This window comes from Plecotus auritus, assembly GCF_963455305.1.
Source record: "Plecotus auritus genome assembly, chromosome: 15".
NCBI lineage: Eukaryota > Metazoa > Chordata > Mammalia > Chiroptera > Vespertilionidae > Plecotus > Plecotus auritus.
In genome coordinates, this window is record NC_137781.1 from 12550157 (window position 1) to 12565294 (window position 15138).

Sequence of the window (15138 nt, forward strand, 5' to 3'; positions counted from 1 at the left end):
TCTCCAGTTCGATTCCTGGTAGGATATATGTCAGAGTTGCAGGCTCGATCCCTAGTTGGGGGCATGCGGGAGGCAGCCAGTCGATGGTTCTTCCCCTGTCCTTACTTCTCTATCGAAAATCAATAAAAACATATTCTTTAAAAAACAACAAAAAAACATTAACTCCTCCTGCTCTCTCCCATTGTACTCCCTGTATGTATGAATTTGACCGCTCTAGGTACCTCATATAAGTGCAGTCACACAGGACTTGTCCTTTTGGGACTGACTTATTTCCCTTAGCAGAATGTCCTGGAGGTTTTCCCACAGTGTAGCATGTGTCAGATCTTTATTCCTTTTTAAGGTGGAATAATATTCCCCTGTCTATTTATAGCACACTGTTGACCCATTCATTTTTTGATGGATAGTCTGTTTGATCCCACCTTTTGTCTATTGTGACTAATGCCGCTCTGAATATGGTGTATAAATACCTCTGAGACCCTGCTTCCAGTTCTTCTGGGTCTATACCTGGAAATGGAATTGCTAGAGCAGTGGTCGGCAAACTCATTAGTCAACAGAGCCAAATATCAACAGTACAACGATTAGCCCTGACTGGTTTGGCTCAGTGGCTAGAGCGTTGGCCTGCGGACTCAAGGGTCCCAGGTTTGATTCCGGTCAAGGGCATGTACCTTGGTTGTGGGCACATCCCCATTGAGGGGGGGTGCAGGAGGCAGCTGGTTGATGTTTCTCTCTCATCGATGTTTCTAACTCCCTATCCCTCTCCCTTCCTCTCTGTAAAAAGTCAATAAAATATATTTTAAAAAAAGCAACAAAGAAACAACAACAGTACAACGATGAAATTTCTTTGGAGAGCCAAATTTTTTAAACTTCTTCTAACGCCACTTCTTCCAAATAGACTCGCTCAGGCCGTGGTATTTTGTGGAAGAGCCACACTCAAGGGGCCAAAGAGCCACATGTGGCTCGCGAGCCACAGTTTGCCGACCACGGTGCTAGATCATATGGTAAATTCTATGTTTAATTTTTTTTGAGAAACCACCGTGCTGTTTTCCATAGTGTCTGAACCATTTAATATTTCCACCAGCAATGAATGGGGATTCCAATTTCTCCACAACTTCACTGACACTTGTTAGTTTCTGTTTTGTTTTTTTTAAATCCTCATCCGAGGATATTTTTCCATTGATTTTTAGAGGGACTGGAAGACAGAGGGAAAGAGAGAGAGACATCGATGTCAGAGAAACACATCGATTGGTTGCCTCCTGCATGAGCCCCAACTAGGGCCCAGGATGGAGCCTGCAACCAAGGTATGCACCTTTGACCAGAATCAAACCTGGGACCCTTTGGTCAGCAGGCCGATGCTCTATCTACTGAGCCAAACCGGCTATTTTCATTTTTGTTTTTTAAATAATACTAGTCATCCTAATGGGTGTGACCTTGGTGATTATCTAGATGGACCCACGATATCCACTAAACAAGGGTCTGGTGCCTGTTGTGCTTAAATGTACAAACGTAGAGAAGAGAAGATGATAAACCTCCATGTACTCCTCACCCAGATCAACGTTATCAGTTCATGGCCAATCCTGCTGCATTTGGTCCTCCCTCCCTGCCCTCTTCCTCTTGCCCTGAGCTATTTTGAGGCAGTTCCCAGACATCACATTGTTTTATCTGTAAGTATTTCACTATGAGTCTTAAAAACAGAAGGGCTTTGCCCTAACCGGTTTGGCTCAGTGGATAGAGCGTCGGCCTGCGGACTGAAAGGTCCAGGTTCGATTCCAGTCAAGGGCATGTACCTTGGTTGCGGGCACATCCCCAGTAGGAGGTGTGCAGGAGGCAGCTGATCGATGTTTCTCTCTCATCGATGTTTCTAACTCTCTTATCCCTCTCCCTTCCTCTCTGTAAAAAAATCAATAAAAATATATTTAAAAAACACAATAAAAAACAAACAAAAAAACCAGAAGGGCTTTAATATTCCATTTTCTCTGATGGTGGAAGGGCACATAGGGATGTTTCTTTGGATATTATTCCCTGTCATCCCCTAGGGCAGTGGTCGGCAAACTCGTTAGTAAACAGAGCCAAATATCAACTGTACAAAGATTGAAATTTCTTTCGAGCCACATTTTTTAAACTTAAACTTCTTCTAACGCCACTTCTTCAAAATAGACTCGCCCAGGCCATGGTATTTTGTGGAAGAGCCACACTCAAGGGGCCAAAGAGCCGCATGTGGCTTGCGAGCCGCAGTTTGCCGACCACGGCCCTGGGGTCACTGGGAACATACACAAGTGGGAACACGTGTGGGCACCTGTCTCCACTCTGGGTTGTTGGTGCACGGCTGCCTGGCTGGGGCCCGGCTTTCCTGCAGAAGGCCGACTGCCCTGAGGTCTGAGCTACCATCATGACAGAGCCCACCTGGGTGTCAGTTGAGAAGGGAAGGAGGGAAGAAGAAGGGAGAGAGGGAAGAGGACGAGGCTGAGAGAGAAGGAGGAGGGAGGGATGAGCAGGCATGGAGAAAGGGATGGGGGACAGAAAGGCATGGGAAGGAGAAGTGTGTGGAGGTATGAGAAAGAGAGAAAAGGAGAACACCTGAGAGAGAAACTCTTTTTTAAATCCTCACTCGAAGATATTTTTTCATTGATTTTCAGAGAGAGTGGAAGAGAGAGGGAAAGACAGAGAGAAACGTTGATGTGAGAGAAACACATCGATTGGGTGCCTCCTGCATGCTCTCTGACCAGGGCCCGGGCCAGGGAGGAGCCTGCAACCGAGGTACGTGCCCTTGACCGGAATCAAACCCAGGGCTCTGGTCCACAGGCCGACGCTCTATCCACTGAGCCAAATTGGCTAGGGCTGGGAGAAAAACTTTACCAGCTGCTAAACTCCTGCTGAAGTCATCTAAGGGACCACAGAGATACCCAGGACTAATAGCATGTTCCTTGTGTCCCCTCAAACCTTTGATTTTGGGATCTGGGAGTGTAGCTCACCTATGGTGAAGAGACTGCTGGCACACTGGGCGGCCCCAGACACATGGGTAACAGCTGGGGACGGAGTGATGCCACGGCACAGCCGCTTTCTCTTTCCTGGGCCCTCTGGTCAGGGAGGGGAGGCTGGTTCCCAGCAGGCCCGAGGCTACGGCTTCTTGCTTAAATTCAGGAGTAGCCACCACTAAGAGTGAGGCTTTCACAGAGTTCGGTGGGAGAGGCTCCTCAAGAATGATGTGGAAACAGAGGTGTCCTGTCCCCCTTTTTGTCTCAGGCTCTGGGTCTTGTTCCCCTCGACCAAGTTCGGTGCCCAGTGAATGCTGAGATCTGTTCCCCATTAATGAAAGGTAACGGAGGCAACAGTGTTGGTCTGTCTCTCAGTTTTCAGCTCTATTTATTTATTTTTTTAAATAATGTCTTCTTTAAAAAAATATATTTTTTATTCAGAGAGGAAGGAAGAGGGAGAGAGAGAGAGAAACATCAATGATGAGAGAGAATCATTGATCACATGCCTCCTGCACGCCTCACACTGGGGATCGAGCCCGCAACCTGGGCACGTGCGCTTGACTGGAATTGAACCTGCGACCCTTCAGTCTGCAGGCTGACGCTCTATCCACTGAGCCACACCGGCCAGGGCTCCTCAGCTCTGTTCAAACTTTGTTGCCTGTACCTAGTTTCCACTGGAAGCAGCTCAGTCAGCTGTACGGTCCTATCCCTTTTCTTCCTTTTTATCTTTTTTAAAATATAATCGCTCTATTGAGATATAATTCACATGGCATCTAATTCACTCATTTAGCGCATACCATTCAGTGGTGTTTAGTATATTCACAGAGTTGTATCCCCTTTTCTTAAGACTCAAGACCACCCCAAGCCCGCTTCTTCCTGTGGCTCTCAGAGCCAGCCTTCTCTGTCCTCTGGTGTCACACAGATCCCATCCTCAAGACAATGGCCTTACTGTGGGGATGTTGGCCAGCAGGCACTGTCCACCATTAAAATATTTAACGTAATCACCCTGCAGGAGCCCAGGACTCATAGGCAGGTGCTCCTCAGGTAGCCCCTTTCCCGCTGGCAAGGCCCCATCACGACTCAAGGTCTCTTTATTTATAGCAACATTTTAAAGGCTAAACACAAATAACACTGCAAATTTGCCAACTGCCTGACTGGTAATGAACCTGCTCAGGACTCTGTGACTATCCTTGAACAATCTTAGTTCTGGACAGATGAGCCTGTCAAGTCACTGTCCCTTCCTAATGGTGGGTTCCCTTCCAATAAACACACAGGAGCTCTAAACAGACGAAGAAATGAGCTATTACAGGGGTGGGCAAAAGTAGGTTTACAGTGGTGAGTACGTGAAGCACAGAGTTTATTCTTGTATTATTATGTGTTAGTTATTGTTTTATTTGTTTGAGCACTTATGAGATTGTACCTCAGTGCACTGTGCCATTGTGACTTTCTTTTGAGTTATAAAACTACTAGAAGCCCGATGCACGAAGATTCGTGCAAGAACGGGCTGGCCTTTCCCTGGCTGCCAGCACTGCCTTTCTGCTCTGGACCCAGAGCCGTCTCTTTCTGCTCTGGCCCCGGAGCCACCTCTTTCCACTCTGGCCCCGCCTTCCCACGCTGCCCAGAGGCCTTGAGTGGCTGGGGTGGTGTGGAACGCCTGTGTTGTTGCCATGCATATGCAAATTAACCCACCATCTTTGTTGGGTTAATTTGCATACTCACTCCTGATTGGCCGGTGGGCTTTGCGAAGGTACGGTCAATTTGCATCTTTCTCTTTTATTAGTGTAGATTGTCATAATCGTAACCTGCACATTTTTTTCCATACAAGCAACTATAAGCCTACTTTTGCCCACCCTGTATATAACAGGTCCGGCAATGGTAAGTGCTGTGAAGAAAAATAAGGCGGATTAAAGGGGCAGAGATTGACCGTGGGCCTGAGGAGTGGTACAGTGGTCAGAAGACCGTAAGACCTGGTGATATTTGAGTAAAGACCTGAGGGAGCGAGGAGTGAGCCCATGAGGCCTGCGGGGAAGGACATCCCAAGCAGAGGGAGTATTAAGTGCAAGGGCTCTGAGTGCCTGGGGAGCAGCAGGGCGCCTGTGCACACCTGGAGCCGAAGGGGTGACCGAGGGACAGGAGGGCCGTTAGATCACCCACCGGGCAGGTCGGGGTACAACTGCGTTTACTCTGTGTGACACAGGGTAAGGGTTTGAAGGTTTGAGGACAGGAAGAACGTGGCCTGATGGGAGTTTAAAGGCAGTGCTCTAGCTGCTTTGTGGAGCGTGAAGAGAGGAGGCAAAGGTGGGGGCCAGGAGGCCAGTCTGCAGGCTGTCGGGGACCCAGGGGAGAGAAGGTGGTGGCAGAGCTCATTAGAAAGGGCTGGTTTGGATACAGTTTGAGGCGGTTTCAGAGGATTTGCGTGTGGCTCAGATGACAGGTCGGAGGAGAGAGAACTCAAGGATGTCAAGGTTTTGGCCTAAGCCACCGGAAGGATGGAGTTGTCATTTCCTGGAATGAGGAATCCTGGGAGGAAATTGAAGGTTAGAGTTTGGACATAGTAGGTGTGGGATGCCTATCCGAGTAGAAATCCACAGGGATACTAATTAATAATTGAGTGAGGGCTGGGAGGGGCTTGTGAAATAGCAGGCGGCAGAACGTTTTCCTGAAATAACGGCAGGAAAGGTAGAAGACCATGCCGTGAGGAGGAACAAGTGAGGCAGGCACAAGGGAGGGTGCGGTGGCTTGTGCTGGGCGGGCAGAGGCCCCTTCCTTCCATCCTGTGGGACGCTTGTGCCCTGGGGAGCCTTCCTGGTCCCGCAGATGTGTGGCTGCGGGTGTTCCCAGCAGGCTGGGTGGGGACTGGAGAACAGGGTCTGGGCCTTCCCTCTTGTCCTCCGTGCCAGGTGTCAGTCTTGGCACCTGGTAAAGGTTTGGTGGGTGACCCTCCCTTTCTGAGCCCCAGTTCTCCATGTGTAAGATGCAGAGGTAGACTAGACCAGTGCACTAGGATCGGGTGGGAAGCTTAAAAAATGCAGGGATTGCCGTGCTCAGTGGTTGAGTGTCAGCCTATGAACCAGGAGGTCACGGTTTGATTCCTGGTCAGGGCACATGCCTGGGTTGCAGGCTCAGTCCCCAGTGTGGGGAGTGCAGGAGGCAGCCGATCAATGATTCTCTCTCTTTCTATCTCTTCCTCTCTGAAATCAATAATTAAAAAAAAAAATGCAGGGGTCCATCCCAGACCTACTGAGTCAGAATTTCCAGCTGGGAGCTGGGAGCTGGGACTGTATTTCAATCACGTGTTCTTCTTTTGCAGTCGGCGCAGCAGTGGTCCCCAGACGGGTGTCCGGGAGCCACCGGACCAGATACCTCCTGAGGCCCCTCCAGCTCCAGTGTCCTGTGAGTCTCGTCAGAGTGCTTGCAGGATCACTCTGTTGTTGGGACATGGGATTTTTGGTTGGGTGGAAGGGCCTGGAGGGGGAGAGGAGAAGCTGCCTCTGGGTGAAGGTGAAGGGCACCCGGGGCAGGGGCATCAGCCAGGGGTTTGGAGAGGCCTTAGGAATCGACCCGGGAGGACTATGGGACCTTCCCCCCCGCCCCTTTTCCATGTCCTTTGGTCCAGCTAAAGTTTCTCCCTTCTCTCCCACCTATGGATGCAGTGTCTCTCTGTGGTCTGTGTTCCAGCCACAGTCCCAACAGAAGCCCCTGCAGGTCACAGGAGCGGCGGCTGACCTGGTGCCTGCTTGCTCGGTCTCTTTCCCCTCGCCAGCTTCCACTCCTGGAAGAAGCTCCTCCACCTGGCAGCCACTCAAGCACTTTCTTCTGGTCCCAGCTTCTGCCAAGTAATTTCTCTTCATCCCTCCCTTCTTCCCTCTCTCTCTGTCCCTCTCCCTCACCCCATCTCTTTCTTTCAGTCTATGTCTGTCTGTCTGTCTGTCTCTCACACTTGAGTCATTCTTTGCTCTCTTGCCCCTGCTATGTTTCTTCTTCTAAAATGCAAAGCTGAGGGCAATTTTTTATTTACCCACTTTTTAATATGTATATATATATTTAATTGATTTCAGAGAGAGGATGGGAGAGGGAGAGAGAGATAAACATCAATGATAAGAGAGAATCATTAATTAGCTGCCTCCTGCACATCTCCTACTGGGGATTGAGCCCGCACCCAGGCATGTGCCTTGACCGGGAATTGAACCGTGATCTCCTGGTTCATAGGTTGATGCTCAACCACTGAGCCACACTGGCCAGGCTCATTTACCCATTTTAAAATCCTTAACCATTGAACCCAGATGATATACACATATGTAAGCCATATTCTGTTGGGGGAGCAGGGTAAAGAGTTCACCCACAGGTCCTAAAACACACGTACACGGGTCCTTTCTTCTAGTCCTGAGCCAACAAACAGTCGCCGGTTCAAGGAACCTTGCTCTTGTTGTCTCATAGGCCAGGGCCCCTCCGTCACTCGGCTCTCACTTTCACAGTGTAAATCGTGACGAGCTGTTTGCCTCCTTGTCTCAGTAAACAGTATTCTCAGCACAGGTCAGATTTTTCTTAATGCTTTCAGGGTGCGCTGCTCATATCCAGTTATTGAAAGTTTATTAATCTACTGTTGCTGAACTTAATATTGCTAAGGAAAAAAAAGACAACCAAGTTTCATGTTATTTAAAATTTAAAAGCTTCAATACTAAGGGAACGAAAGCTCTTCGGTGTAGTGACATTTCTTGTTCTTAGTTCCTCAGAGCCTTTTATTGTTTTTATTTCTTGATTTGAATAAGTGTGGACATTTTCACATTTATATCGTTTATCTGTAACAACTTCCATATGTTTTCTGACTAATGGATCAAGTTGTCTTTTGTCTGCATCTTTTATTTCAAACTTCAAGATGCTGCCCTCTTCTCCCTAGTATTCTGAGGTTTGATGAACAAACCTTGTGCTTCGGTTATGCTTCCCCGTCCCCTAAATCTTCATTTCTGCAGAATAAAATAGAGTTCTGTTTTTTAAGGCTCTCATCAGAAAGCTCTTCATCCGCTTTATAGCCTCAGCATCTCTCAGACCCGCTGCCAGCTCTGGTGCGTCTTCCTCAGCTTGTGGGTGCTGCCAACTGCTCAGCACACTCAGGCACGGCCCGGCGAGGTTTTGAACGAGGGCAGGATCACAGGTTTCACGTTGTTCCCAGGGTCCTTTTTGGTGATGCCCAGTGTGTGCTGGGCCTTTTGTGATGAGACATGTAACGTGGTGTCATCAGAAAACAGTCTAGGCTGATTATAAATAATCCTGTATAATCATCTTTGCCGTGTGCATATCAACTTCCTTAGGATAAGTTTCTGGAAGTGGAATTATTGGGCCTGTGTACGCATTACTAACTTGCTATGTTTTTTTGGGGGGGGGGTTCAATAAGACATTCTTTACTTAAAAGTGAGGTCTCTTTGCGGCTGTCAACATGGATATATGTGTCACGTGATGAACCTAAGTTAAGGCATGAAACAGAATTGACGTAAAATTAGTGCGGGCGCCCTGGCCGGGCACCTCAGTGGGTTGGAGTGTCGTTCCATATGCCAAAAGGTTGTGGATTTGGTTTCCGATCAGGGCCCTTAGCTAGGTTATGGGTTTGATCCCCGGTCGGGGTCTTCGATTGATGTTTCTGTCTTTCTCCTTTCTCTCTCCAAAATAAGAAACCAAACAAACAAACAAATAAAGAAACACAATATCCTCGGTGAGAATTAAAAAAAAAAAAAAAAAAGTTAGTGCTGGAGAATGCTTTGCAAGGGTTTTATAAGAAATAAATATCACTGTTTTAAGCCACAACAATTCTCTACTGAGGTCAAATCCTGGGAAATGAAAACCCCTGTGGGTCAGGGGGACATCTGGAAACCCTGGTCAATTTGGTGAGTCAAAAGTGGTTTTTCATTATTTTAAGTTAAATTTTTCTAATTTTATTGATAGACTTTTTCTTGATATTTTCTTTCTCTGCTTTTATATTTTTATTGATTTTAGAGAGGAAGGAAAAGGGAGAGAGAGAAACATCAATGATGAGAGAGAATCATTGATCCGCTGCCTCCTGCACACCTCCTACTGGGGATCGAGCCTGCAACCCGGAATCGAACCTGGGACCGTTTAGTCTGCAGGCTGATGCTCTATCCACTGAGCCAAACCGGCTAGGGGCAGGGTATATTTTAATTGATTTCTGTTTTCTACTTACAAACAGTGTGATAGTTTACAGCAAAGCTTAAAGAAATACAAATACTTAGGTACACAGTGAGTCCCATCACTGTTATTGATGACTAGTGTTTTGGGTTTTCCTTATAAGGGCAAAACAGAAATCAGGACTGGATCTTGGGTTTTTAAAAGCATCAGCTATGCCCTAGCCGGTTTGGCTCAGTGGATAGAGCATCGGCCTGTGGACCGAAGGGCTCCAGGTTCGATTCCAGTCAAGGGCCCATGCCTGGGTTGTGGGCTTGGTCCAACGTGCAGGAGGCAGCCAATCAATGATTCCCTCTCATCATTGATGTTTCTATCTCTTCCTCTCCCTTCCTCTCTGAAATCAATAAAAAAATATGTATATGTAAAAAAAGCATCAGCTTTGGTATTTAAAATCCAAAGTTTATAAATGTTTCTCCTGCTGCTGATGTTGAGCTGCCACATCCTTTACTAGCTCTGATTTTCCTAGCAAAAGATACCTTACCTCACCTCCGACTGTTTTGAGCCAGTTCCTGAGATTTCTCTGTGTGGAGAACATTGCTTTCTTCTCATGTAACACTTGTCAGCTTCAAGAGTGATACAATAGAAGGCTCCCCGCTATTTCCCCCTCGCACCGCCAACACCCCTCCTCCCCACATGCTCTCCCCAGCTCCTTAAAGAGACCAATCTCTCTGCCTTCCTCCTCAATCTTTTTTCCTAGATAGTAAAAAAAAAAAAAAAAAGGTGGGGGTAGGGTGGGAGGGGGGACAAGCTTATAAAGTGAATATCACACAGGTGTTTCCTTGGTATTGGGATGCCAAGTGCTTTCACTGATACCCCGGATCTTGCCCCTGGTTAGGGGCTCCAATACTTCCTAGTCCAGGCACAGGCATTCAGCAAGCTACTCTGCCAACCCATGTTCTGTATAGACAGTTCACTTCATTATTATCCACCATAACCAGGCGGCTTTCCAATGGGCCGGTTTTTATTTCCTGTGAACGCTTAAGCAGGCAGATGTGTTTTGCTGGTCGGAGGTTGGGAGGGGGGCAAGAAAGCAAACCTGCAAACCTGTTGATCCCCTGGGGCGGTAACAGGTGTACCTCCACCACGCCACCTGCTTCCCTGCGGTTCTGAGTGTTTTTTCTTTATTTTCCCATTTAAAAGTTATACAGGCAGTCTATCTGCACAAAAAAATCTTTTGAAAAAATAACCCACCAGTAATCCTACCACCCTGTATAATTACTCTTCTCTTTCTTTTAATCTTAACTCAAATGCAGACTTAGTTTTACATCGTTATAATCATAGTCTGACATGACAACACTTTGTGTTTTTTTTAACTTAACACTATAAGTAACTTTCCATGTTGCTATGTAGATGTCACAATTAGGGGTTTAAAAAATTTGAATATAGTTGCGTAGCATTGGTTAATAACATTATATAAATTTCAGGTATATAGCTTTATAATACAACATCTGTATATTGCATTGTGTGCTCACCCAAAGTTTAGCCTTCTCCTGTTATTGTATATTTAATCCCCTTTACTCTCTTCTCCCCCCCCACCCCCCACTTCCCTCTGGTAACCTCCATTCTGTTATCTGGATCTATGAATTTGTTGATTTTTTTTAGAAATAATTTATTTTCATTTCAGAGAGGAAAGGGAGGGAGAGATAGAAACATCAATGATGAGAGAAAAATCATTGATTGCCTGCCTCCTGCACGCCCCCTACTGGGGATTGAGCCTGCAACCCCGGCATGTGCCTTGACCAGGAATTGAACCGTGACCTCCTAATTCATAGGTTGACACTCAACCACTGAGCCATGGAGGCCGGGCTGTTTGTTGCTTTTTGTTTTATATGCTCCATAGAAGTGAAATTGGGTTCTTGTCCTTTTTTCTCTTCCTTGTTTCACTTAGCATAGGACTCATGATCCATGCATGTTGTCACAAATGGCAGTGTTTCTTTAATCTTTCTTTGGCTGAGTAGTATTCCACTGTGTACATGTGCCACATCTTTCTTATCCAGTCATCTGTGGAAGGACACTTAGTATAATTAGAATTATAAAAAAACACTTACATTGTACATGGATTTTTTGTTTGTTTGTTAATCCTCACCCGAGGATACTTTTTCCATTGATTTTTAGAGAGAGTGGAAAGGAGCGGGAGAGACAAAGAGAGAGAACATCGATGTGAGAGAGACACGTCGATTGGTTGCCTCCTCTGTGTGTCAGTGAGATGCTGAAGCAGATGCAGGATTCATAGGCTGAGCAAGGGAGGCAGTGAGGTGAGTTTTTCTTCCCCTCTCTGGCAGGTTTGAGCTAGCCAGCTCCGAGTTCCACTAAGGGGGAGTGTCATAGGGATTTCCTACCCTCTGTTTGATAGTTCTGTAGCTCTGCTTCTCCAGATGACGAAGGAAACGGGTGGATTTTCTTTTCCTTGTGTATTACGTTAAAATAAAATTCAAGGCTCCTCCCAAACCGTTCCTGGCCGATTTGATAACTACGTGGCACTTTAAGAGTCACCCTGCCCCTCAGGTTCAGTGGTCTATTCACCAACCAATAACAGTTTTAGAGTGAAAATGAAGGAATTAAGTAGATGCTGACTAGAATAAAAAAAATACCAAGGGGATAATATAATTTTCTAGCACATACTTATGATTGAAATTTATGCAGCAAGAAACCAGAGTTATACAAAGCCAATGATAACTCCGAGTAAATTAGCAGAACTTCTAGCCACCTCACATATATGAACCAGAAGTTTTCTAAAGAAGGGAGGTGCTGAGCCAAGCCTTTGCTCCAGGGGCCGAGTGGATTGACCATGCCAGTACACATGACCATGGAGATGATATTCCCTGACAGGTGGAGGGAGTGTGCTACGCCTGCGCCTCTTGGCTGTGCAGCCAGCCAGGAATTTCTAGGTGTTGAGGTGTAAGGCCTGCCAGGCTTGTCACTACATATAAACACCCCCCCTCCTCACCCCTCCCTTGGTGTCTCTAGCATTTTGGAAGCCTGTTGGGGTGAAGCACAAGTGTGTGACTTCCCACAGTGTGGGGGTTTGTGCACAGGCGTGCTGGCTGTGTGTGTGTGAGTGTGGTGGGTGTGCAAAGAAAATGACGCTGGGCGGAGTCCAGCAGGAGCCTGGTGACCAGATCTCTTCTCTGTTTCTGTCATAGCCCTTGCCGGCGCCCAGCCATGGGGGATATGAAAACTCCAGATTTTGATGACCTTCTGGCTGCGTTTGACATCCCAGACCCCACCAGCCTCGATGCCAAGGAGGCGATCCAGACCCCCAGCGAGGAGAATGAGAACCCCCTCAAGCCTCCGGGCATGTGTATGGATGAGAGTGTGTCCTTGTCTCACTCGGGGTCATCCTCAGACGTGCCTGCCGTGAGTGTCATTGTCAAGAACACCAGCCGCCAGGAGTCCTTCGAAGCGGAGAAAGACCACATCGCTCCCAGCCTCCTGCACAATGGGTTCCGGGGCCCGGACCTGCCTCCAGAGGCCCACAGCCTGGGCCACAACTGTGGGAAGTTTGATTCCGCTTTCATGAATGGAGACAGTGCCCGGAGTTTCCAGGGCAAGCTGGAACCTTGCAAGTCAGAGCCACTACCCACCTTTAGCCAGTTCAGTCCGATCTCCAGCCCAGAGTCCGAGGATGCCGTCAGAGATAACGGCTTTGGGCTGAAGCCCAAGCACTCCGACGGCTACTTCGCGCCCCCTCCCGGGTGCGGGCCTGTTGGGGGCCCCGTCCTGGAGGCTCTGGCCAAGTTCCCAGTCCCGGAGCTGCATATCTTCGATCACTTTTGCAAGAAAGAGCCCAAGCCAGAGCCCCTGCCCTTGGGGAGCCAGCAGGAACATGAGCGAGGGGCGCAGAAGGCGGTGGAGCCTCACAAGGAGCTGGATGCCAGTCGCTTCTTTGGGGACGCTTTGGAGTTCAACAGTCACCCCGGCAACAGTATTGCAGAGCCCAAGGGGCTCGCCGCCGAGCTCGGCTCCTGCTCGTCAGTGCCCCCGCGGCAGCGGCTTAAGCCGGCTCATTCCAAGCTGTCCTCTTGTGTTGCAGCCTTGGTGGCCCTGCAGGCCAAAAGGGTCGCCAGTGTCACCAAGGAGGACCATCCTGGCCACACCAAGGACCCCTCAGGGCCCACGAAAGAGGGCTCCAAAGGCAGCCCCAAAATGCCCAAGTCACCAAAGAGTCCCCGGAGCCCTCTGGAGGCCACTAGAAAAAGTCTGAAGCCATCGGACAGCCCCCGGAGCATCTGCAGCGACAGCAGCAGCAAGGGCTCCCCTTCGGTGGCCGCCAGCTCCCCACCAGCGATTCCCAGAGTCAGGATCAAAACCATTAAGACATCATCGGGGCAAATCAAACGGACTGTCACAAGGATCCTGCCCGACCCAGACGATCCCAGTAAGTCCCCTGCTGGGTCACCTCTAGGGAGTGCCATTGCCGAGGCCCCAAGCGAGGTGCCTGAGGACGAGGCTGCTGCCCTGCCTGTCGCCGAGCACTTTCCTGAGGGGGGCACAAATGCAGAGAGCCCTCAGGGCGACAGGAAAGGGCTTGAGAGCGTGACCAAGGCCAGCGAATCTTCGTCTCCCAGCTGTGGCTCTGGGTCCCGGGCCCCCAAGGGGGCCGCCCCGGGCCCCCAGGCGGGCAAGAAGCAGCAGCAGAGCACCGCACTGCAGGCATCCACCCCGGCCTCTGCCACCCTCCTGCCCAAAGCCGTGCACCTAGCCAACCTGAACCTGGTCCCCCACAGTGTGGCCGCCTCGGTGACGGCCAAGTCCTCCGCGCAGAGACGGAGCCAGCCACAGCCCACACAGATGTCCGTGCCCCTGGTCCACCAGGTGAAAAAGGCCGCCCCGCTGGTCGTGGAGGTCTTCAACAAGGTCCTCCACAGCTCCAACCCCGTGCCCCTCTACGCGCCAAATCTCAGCCCGCCTGCGGACAGCAGGATCCACGTGCCCGCCAGTGGGTACTGCTGCCTGGAGTGTGGGGACGCGTTTGCCTTAGAGAAGAGCCTGAGCCAGCACTACGGCCGGCGGAGCGTCCACATCGAGGTGCTGTGCACGCTCTGCTCCCAGACGCTGGTCTTCTTCAACAAGTGCAGCCTGCTGCGGCACGCCCGCGACCACAAGAGCAAGGGGCTCGTCATGCAGTGCTCGCAGCTGCTCGTCAAGCCCATCTCCGCGGACCAAATGTTTGTGGCGGCCCCCGCGAACTCAGCCCCGCTGGCCCCGGCCCCGGCGCCCCCACCCCCGCCCCCTCCCTCCCCCAAACACGGCCCCGCCTCGGACAGTGCCAGCTCCACCATTCCAGCTTTGCCGCTCTACCCAGACCCGGTGAGGCTCATCCGGCACGGGGTCAAGTGTCTCGAATGTCACAAGCAGATACGCGACCACACGGTCATGGCGGCACATTTCCAGAGGACGACGGAGAAAACCGAGGGGCTGGTGAGTGACCCTTCCTGTGGCGGGTGGCGGGCCCTGGTTCACACGGGCTCCGTGTTGGGCTGGGAGAGAAAAGCTCATCGATGGGGGCAGTGGTGCCATCTTGGTAGTCTTTGAACAGGATGTTTGCTTGACAGTTAGCGACCTGCTTGAGTAGATGGTGTTTACTGAGAAAAGTGTCCCGCCCACAGCTGACGGGGGGCCCTGAAGATTGGGTGAGTCTCTGTGTGGATGTGCCCCGAAGTTCACTCAGCTCCCACCCCAGGCAGGGCTCCTTGTCAGGCCTGGGCTAGGTCTCTGCTGGGTGGTGCCTCGTCTCTGGCAGGTGCCTGGGCAGTCCTCCCGGGTGCCCACAGGACCCGGGGCAGACGTAGGGTGACACTGCCTGCGCCTCGGTCTGTCCTCCTCAGAACCATCCTTTACTGCGTGCTGCCTGCCGAGAACCCGGCTCTTGGTGCAGAATCCTTGGTGGGAAGTGCAGCCGGGCCTGTGTCAGGGCTGACGTGGAGGGAAGCGCAGCAGGCTGACCTGCGGGCCTCTTCCTTCCATCGCG

General features: G+C 49.9%; 1 protein-coding gene across 6 annotated transcripts in view; it reads left to right on the plus strand.

Annotated features, from left to right (window-relative positions):
- ZNF592 (zinc finger protein 592) overlaps positions 1–15138 on the plus strand; it is a 49067-nt gene that overhangs the window by 17003 nt on the left and 16926 nt on the right. For 3 of the 6 annotated variants that reach the window (XM_080651735.1, XM_080651737.1, XM_080651736.1), the window contains 3 exons: positions 6283–6365; positions 6626–6808; positions 12311–14588. In XM_080651735.1, coding sequence (XP_080507861.1) covers positions 12330–14588 — 2259 coding nt within the window. In that variant the 5' untranslated portion in view covers positions 6283–6365; positions 6626–6808; positions 12311–12329. Of the gene's footprint in view, positions 1–923; positions 999–6282; positions 6366–6625; positions 6809–12310; positions 14589–15138 lie in introns of those variants that run through there. The other 3 variants (XM_080651740.1, XM_080651739.1, XM_080651738.1) reach the window with 3 other exon arrangements.